The 8,728-nt window shown below is 40.2% G+C and overlaps 1 protein-coding gene across 1 annotated transcript in view; it reads left to right on the top strand.

The window, feature by feature from the left end:
* iqgap1 (IQ motif containing GTPase activating protein 1) overlaps positions 1-8,728 on the top strand; it is a 139,386-nt gene that overhangs the window by 77,799 nt on the left and 52,859 nt on the right. Inside the window, 5 exon segments of the mRNA XM_084338230.1 lie at positions 703-732; positions 734-794; positions 4,881-5,051; positions 6,584-6,726; positions 8,225-8,395. Coding sequence (XP_084194356.1) covers positions 703-732; positions 734-794; positions 4,881-5,051; positions 6,584-6,726; positions 8,225-8,395 — 576 coding nt within the window.

Genomic DNA, 8,728 nt, shown 5'->3' with positions numbered 1-8,728 from the left:
TTAGTTCTGTTAGCGGTGTTGGTGATAGAATCTGCCACTGTGTGGGCCCAACTGTTTTTACAGCCAAGAGACCAAAGGGTTTGACTTGTGGAGTCGATTATTTAGAAATTAGTGTCTGTCTGTTTGTTTTTCTGCTGCTATCTCACTTCATCTTCTCTAAACACAGAGATTAGCATCATTATCCCTTCTGCTGCTTGCTGCTTTACTGGATAGTTTACCTAAAGCACACTGAGGCTATAGGAGCTGGCTAGGAATTACAACACGCCACTGTTGTAGGGGCTAGCTAGAAACTATTGTCAGAAATGATAGGAACAAGTATGGAGGTGGTGTCTGCATGTATATAGACACAAAGATACCAAATTCATTAACCGTACTGACCTGAATCATGATGGTGTATTAATGTGGTTCTAGTTGTGTTGTATTAATGTGGTTCTAGTTGTGTTGTCTTAATGTGGTTCTAGTTGTGTTGTATTAATGTGGTTCTAGTTGTGTTGTCTTAATGTGGTTCTAGTTGTGTTGTATTCATGTGGTTCTAGTTGTGTTGTATTAATGTGGTTCTAGTTGTGTTGTATTAATGTGGTTCTAGTTGTGTTGTATTAATGTGGTTCTAGTTGTGTTGTATTAATGTGGTTCTAGTTGTGTTGTCTTAATGTGGTTCTAGACTTGTGTTGTCTTAATGTGGTTCTGCTTGTATGTTTCCAGGAGACTCAGGACCCGTCTGCAGTCTTGTGGGCTCGATGAGATCCAGGATGCCGTCCTTGCCGCTAACACAGATACTCAGGATGCCCTGCAGTGTAAGAACCTTAACCATAACTATAAGAACCTTAACCATAACTTTAATAACCTTAACCATAACTATAAGAACCTTAACCATAACTTTAATAACCTTAACCATAACTATAAGAACCTTAACCATAACTATAAGAACCTTAACCATGGGGTGCTCCAGTAGCACACCATGTACCGCGCTGCGTCGCGGAATACCGTGCTGCGTCACGGATCTGGTTGACTCCGAGTTCGATTCCCGGACTCGCCGTCATTTGCCGAATGTCTCCTCCTGCTCTCTCTCCCGTTTCACCCTACAACTGTCGGTCATGCTTGACCAGAAAAGCGATAAACGCTAAAAAATGAAGTTTAAAAAAAAAAATAACCATAACTATAATAACCATAACTATAAGCACCTTAACCATAACTATAATAACCTTAACCATAATAACCTTAACCATAACTATAATAACCTTAACCATAACTATAATAACCATAACTATAAGAACCATAACTATAAGAACCTTAACCATAACTATAATAACCTTAACCATAACTATAATAACCTTAACCATAACTATAATAACCTTAACCATAACTATAATGACCTTAACCATAACTATAATAACCTTAACTATAATAACCATAACTATAAGAACCTTAACCATAACTATAATAACCATAACTATAAGAACCTTAACCATAACTATAATAACCATAACTATAATAACCTTAACCATAACTATAATAACCTTAACCATAACTATAATAACCATAACTATAATAACCATAACTATAATAACCTTAACCATAACTATAAGAACCTTAACTATAAGAACCTTAACCATAACTATAATAACCTTAACCATAACTATAATAACCTTAACCTTAACCATAACTATAAGAACCTTAACTATAAGAACCTTAACCATAACTATAATAACCTTAACCATAACTATAAGAACCTTAAGCCCTAGCCATATTTTCAGAAAATGTGCCTAGAAATACATTACCTAAGTAATTGGAAGATTGCTCCACTTCTACAAGGTCTATCTGCATGTTCTTGGCATCCAGGGACATCTATGGATCTTAGGGAATGTATTCCCAGTGTCTGTTACTAGGCATGAGTAAATTGTAATGAAACCAAAGGAGAATATCAATTTTATTTTTTTATTTTTTATTTGACGGTGAATAACACCATGCTAAAATGTACCAGACATGAAGAATTGCCACTGAGCTCATTCAGCACCTTCTTGAGATCACGTGTACAAAAATCTAAGCAAATGAATAAAGGGCAGATGATTTACAGGAGGTGTTGTAGATACAGTACTGAATTCTGCCATCCGGACACATGCAATTTGAAATATGATTATAGAATATCAGGCCTAATAAACCTTATTTTGGCCAAGTCACACATCTATGGATCGGGCCAAAACTCCCCTTTCCAATGGCAGAGGTCAATCTGGATTTAGTATCACCAGGCGTGCAGCAAAAACCGTGAATAAAATTTACTGTAAGTACAGTTCCTTTTTTATAAAGTTACTTGTAAATTGCTCCGCCATTTTTCATCAGATTGCAACACGTTTTTTTGCTAGACATTCACAGAAAGGTAGAGAAAGAAACTAACTGCGTTCTATTTTATGGCAATAGCGTTCAGGTTTGTTCCACCCATGAGACATGATCACAAATATAACGAGAGAGAAAAAAGCTTCACGCTAGAAGTCAGAAGATTGACAGGGCCTGGCGTGAGCTGGGAAGTGTAGTTTTCTTTTTTTTATTCGAAAGCCCATCAAAAGTCTCTTCTCTCAAAAGACTACACTCAAGTTAGGTTGCGCCAAGTCCTCGTGTCAATATGCGCCTTTTTCTGACTCAATGCGCTGAGATTTCTATAAACTGTGCTGAAAATATACACTTTGACTGCTGTTCTGACAGTAGTTCGCTGGTTTCCTCGTGGTGGCGAGGTCGCCGGGACTAGGGGGAGAAGGAGCGGTCCGCGGGGTGGCATTCCCGTCACCGTGCGTGGCGGTGCGAGTGGCACGCGGGCTGTTTGTCTTTTCCTTCGGTCATGACGTGCTTTATTATTATTATTATTATTATTATTATTATTATTATTATTATTATTATTATCAGGGGGGTGTCTTGGATGGGCATGTGGTGGGGATCGATGTGTGGGGTGTTTGGAAGGAGTTGTGGGAACCTTAAATAACCATAACTCTATTGCAATGTCCAGCTCCTGATGGCCTTAAAAGTGCTCGTCTCTGTGTTGCATTTGTTTGTTCATAAGGAATTCCGAAAGACCTAATGGCTCCATGTACTCCCCCCACACAGCAGCGCACTACTTTAAACACTCAGTGCTCCAAGCCACCCGGTGGCCGACACAGATTTCTGAGCTTCCCACATTCTAGAGAGATATTCCTTAATTTTCACTGTATATAGACCTTAATTGTCAATAAGGGATTTGGAATAGAATCTTTATTGTCATTGTTGGTACAACATAAAAGTAGGGAAACAATGTCCAGGCATGCACTCCAGGTTTTTCCAAATTTATTGGCAGTCTGAAATCATGACGTTTCGGTGTGAACACACCTTCTTCAGAATGGCTTGCATGAAGCATGAAGGGTAAGTGACCCTAGTATATACAAGACAAACAGGAAGTGACAACACATTCCCACAAGAGATCTGCAAAAAAGTACAAAATACCACTTACAAGCACAACCTTTTCAGAATTATGTAAATCAAAAAGAAGCGTGTAAATCAAAAAGAAACATGTAAATCACAAAGAGATATATCTATATATATTTTATACAGAGTAGGCCTACATCTTAAACTCTAAACATAAACACTCATGACCCATATAAGCCATCTTTCAATTATAAATATAAAGAATGATAAATGAAAATAAATAATAAACCATCGAATGAAATGAAATAATCAAATGAAACGGGTCAAAACATTTTCCTCATTGAGGCCTCTAGGCTCTAAACAATCCAGAAAATGAATATAAAAACATTCCCTTTGTAACCATTGTTGAAATTTAGTTTGGAGCATCACCACTGGCATACAAACATAAAATATAGCATGTGCAAAATAATAATGTCAATAATAATAATAATAATAATATAATAATATAGTATCAATGTCCTCAATAATAATAATATACCATCAATGTCCCAAGTGCAATAGTACTAGTGCAAATAAATAAATATTACAGTGACAGTCCAGTTGAGTTAATTTACAGTAACATACACTGAGATTTGCACACAGGACATTACACATTAGTGACCGAACATCAGTTATCTTTTCAACTGATCTCTCTGGGTTGTCTCTAACAAGATGATCTCTCTGGGTTGTCTCTAACAAGATGATCTCTCTGGATTGTCTCTGAAAAGATGATCTTTCTGGATTGTCTCTGAAAAGATGATCTTTCTGGATTGTCTCTAAAAAGACCACATCCGCTTCCGTCCTTCTGAGCGGCACTGGTCTCCTTTTTCGCCCGTCCAAGATTCCAGTTGGTCCGTTTGGAATCTTGTTTCCTCTCCAGCTGTTCTGTAAAGACAAAAACGAAAAGAGTCTCTTTCCACACAACCTCTTATTCATTTATCTTTTAGAGACCTTTATTTATCCCTTTTATCCAAAGCGCTTTACAATTTGTTCCTCACATTCACCCACTCACTCACACATTCACACACCGACGGCGGAGGCGACCAGGCAAGGTGCCGACCTGCTCATCGGGAGCAATTTGGGGTTAAGTGTCTTGCTCAAGGATACTTTGACGCGCTGCCCGGGCGGAGCGGGAATCGAACCGGGAACCTCCGGATTACCAGACGACTGCTCTACCTCCCGAGCCACAGGCTAGCAACCTGACCCCTGCCCTACAAAGAGGGCCCTAGCCTTGCATAGGAGACAGAGAAATCAGAGCTTCAAACCAGACACCATTAATTAATTAATTATCCTGTTATAATCACAACAAAAATAACCACAATTCTTCAAACCTTAAAGAACCGTAACTATAACTCTAAAACCCTAAGCCATAACTAAGAGCCTTAACCAGAATTATAAGAACTTTAGCCATAACTACTATAACCTTGTGTCTGTGTGTGTGTGTGTGTGTATAGTCTCCCAGGCCATCCAGGCCGTCAACCAGGCGGTGGACAGCGGCGACTCCTCCCAGACGCTCACGGCGCTGCGGCTCCCAGGGGCCGGGCTGTACGGTGTCACCGCGGAGTGCTCCCAGAACTACCAGGACGACCTCACCAAGATCAAAGAGGAGAAGAAGACGACAGGGGGTCAGTGGGGGGCGTATCCCCGGATACATGGTTCTGAATGTTACCATGGAAACTAGGGATGTCCGATATTATCGGCCGATATTGGCATTCAAATGTCATATCGGAAATGATCGGTATCTGTTTTCCAAAAAAAAGAAAAATCTTTTTTACATTTATTTAACCTTTATTTACCCAGGCAAGCAAGTAAGAACAAATTCTTATTTTATTTATTGTCAAAAGTATGCATAATGTTGTGTTAATTCCACGACAAGAGATATGTAAGGGATAATGTATAGCTACGAGGTCATTGTCGCAAAATAATTGACCAACACGGAGTTTAGAATACCGAGGCGCCTCGCCGAGGTGTTCTAAACGTAGTGAAGATGCAGACGCAGTTGTTCTGTGGCTCTGTCAGCCCAAATAAAGTGATTATTATTATCGCCGGCAGCCGGCAGGTGTGTCTGATTGCACTGATGCAGTGTGTGTCAGTGGGCTTGATTGCTCCAGCTGCGAACAGCGGTCATTATTGCTCGGCAGAGGTCCGTTATCGAGTAATAACGGACCTCTGCCGAGCGCTATTGACCAATCACAATCAAGCATTTTGGCGAATGATAAAACGCCATGTAATAAGTAATGTTAATTACCTGAAATTATTCAGTTTTTGGGGGGGGGGGGGGGGGGGGGGGGGGGGGGGGGGGAGACCCCGCATATATCGGTATTGGTTGATATCGGTATCGGAAATTAAGAGTTGGACAATATCGGTATATCGGATATGATCGGTAAAAAAGCCAATATCGAACATCCCTAATGGAAACACAACTTACTTAAAGGAGTCATATAGGCCCTTTTCACGACGGCCATTTTGGCCATTTTGAGATGTCATTGAAGTGTAAACACAGGTGTAATTAATAACATTAGGGGCCATTCCAGTGTGAGACAGCTTGCTCAATACCAGAGCCCTGGTCCTGATCAATGTTATTAATTACACCTGTGTTTACCCTGCATGACTAATGCTATGAGGAGGAAAACACAGATTATCTGTTAATAAGATTTTCAATCAATCAATCAATAATTTTTTCCTTCTATGGCAAAAATGAACAATGTTTTCCTTTCCTGTTTACCAGTAATGTTGTTGTATGTTTCGCTAACTAGCCTATTTGAGAGCCACATTACTAACACTAAAGGAACAAGTGATGAGAATACTCTGGAGCTGGTGGCATCAGGGGACCTGAGCTGCAATGCTAAGTAAGCTAGTTTGGGCTAAGCTAGTTTGGGCTAAGCTAGTTTTGACTAAGCTAGTTTGGGCTAAACTAGTTTGGGCTAAGCTAGTTTGGGCTAAGCTAGTTTGGCCTAAGCTAGTTTTGGCTAAGCTAGTTTTGGCTAAGCTAGTTTGGGCTAAGCTAGTTTTGGCTAAGCTAATTTGGGCTAAGATAGTTTTGGCTAAGCTAGTTTTGGCTAAGCTAGTTTGGGCTAAGCTAGTTTGGGCGATTTCTCCTTTTTGTTATTGATAATGGGTACTGACTAGTGTTACTCTGTGACCCTGTGGCATCCAGGTGATAATGGCAGCCAGTGGACCAAAAACTGGGTGAAGGGAGGACATCAGTATTATTACAACCTCCAGGATGGAGAGGGCTCCTGGGTGGAGCCTGAGGACTTCCTCCAGAACAACACCCAGCTCAACAAGGATGATATCCAGGTGATGTTAGACTCTAACCCAGACCACTCCATTACATCCAGGTAACAGTAGACTCTAACCCAGACCACTCCATTACATCCAGGTGACGTTAGACTCTAACCCAGACCACTTCATTAGATCCAGGTAACATTAGACTCTAACCCAGACCACTTCATTAGATCCAGGTAACATTAGACTCTAACCCAGACCACTTCATTAGATCCAGGTAACATTAGACTCTAACCCAGACCACTTCATTACATCCAGGTAACATTAGACTCTAACCCAGACCACTTCATTAGATCCAGGTAACATTAGACTCTAACCCAGACCACTTCATTAGATCCAGGTAACATTAGACTCTAACCCAGACCACTTCATTACATCCAGGTAACATTAGACTCTAACCCAGACCACTTCATTAGATCCAGGTAACATTAGACTCTAACCCAGACCACTTCATTACATCCAGGTAACATTAGACTCTAACCCAGACCACTTCATTAGATCCAGGTAACATTAGACTCTAACCCAGACCACTTCATTAGATCCAGGTAACATTAGACTCTAACCCAGACCACTTCATTAGATCCAGGTAACATTAGACTCTAACCCAGACCACTTCATTAGATCCAGGTAACATTAGACTCTAACCCAGACCACTTCATTAGATCCAGGTAACATTAGACTCTAACCCAGACCACTTCATTAGATCCAGGTAACATTAGACTCTAACCCAGACCACTTCATTACATCCAGGTAACATTAGACTCTAACCCAGACCACTTCATTAGATCCAGGTAACATTAGACTCTAACCCAGACCACTTCATTAGATCCAGGTAACATTAGACTCTAACCCAGACCACTTCATTAGATCCAGGTAACATTAGACTCTAACCCAGACCACTTCATTACATCCAGGTAACATTAGACTCTAACCCAGACCACTTCATTAGATCCAGGTAACATTAGACTCTAACCCAGACCACTTCATTACATCCAGGTAACATTAGACTCTAACCCAGACCACTACATTACATTACATTCAGGTAACGTTAAACTCTAACCTAGACCACCAATGAAAGTTAATTTAAAGTTAAATGAGGATACTTTTTCTTAACATTTTAAAACCAAACTATCTTAATTTGTCTGATGGTTTACCATATATTTATAAGGAGTATCTGTTAACCTGAGAGTTGGACTTTAAGGGCACAGCAGGGAGTTGTCTCTATTTTAGTGTTCGAGATATTGGAATCTGAAATGATTAGTATTTGTTAGCATTGCTAGTGGAAGCCAATGTGGTTATGTAGCATGTCTCTGAAAAATCTGTTTAAATATGTAACACCTTCAGAACAATGTCTTAATCATTGTTAATTAATTAGTGCTTTTTGGTGATTAATTAGGACTTTTTTTTGGTGACATGTTATGGGACCCAGGTTTATCATAATGTTGCTGGTGTTTACCAGACCTTTACCAGACCACACAACTCTCTGAACATCGCATGTCTTCTCCCTCAGTCTGTGGTTTCCGGGGTAACGACAGCCTACAACCGTGAGCAGTTGTGGTTGGCCAATGAGAGTCTGATTGCCAAGCTGCAGGCCCGTTGCCGTGGCTACCTGGTGAGGAACGGTGTGAAGGAACGACTCGACTTCCTGACTGGCCAGCAACCTGCCGTCACCTGCATCCAGGTCAGAGAAACACCTGGCCCCAACCTAACCCCTGACCCCAACCTGAACCCTAACCCCAACCTTAACAATAAACATCTCCCTCCTCTGAGACACTCATCACGTGTCCTGGAAGAGAAGTGAAATATGATCTGTTTGTTGAACTTATTGTAATAACATTATACCAGTCAAATATGATCTGTTTATTGGGCTTATTGCAATAACATTATACCAGTCAAATATGATCTGTTTATTGAGCTTATTGCAATAACATTATACCAGTCAAATATGATCTGTTTATTGGGCTTATTGTAATAACATTATACCAGTCAAATATTATCTGTTTATTGCGGTCAG

This window comes from Notolepis coatsorum, assembly GCF_963971535.1.
Source record: "Notolepis coatsorum genome assembly, chromosome: 2".
Classification (NCBI taxonomy): Eukaryota; Metazoa; Chordata; class Actinopteri; order Aulopiformes; family Paralepididae; genus Notolepis; species Notolepis coatsorum.
The sequence above is the reverse complement of the archived record's forward strand: the minus strand, read 5'-3'. Positions and strand labels throughout refer to the sequence as shown.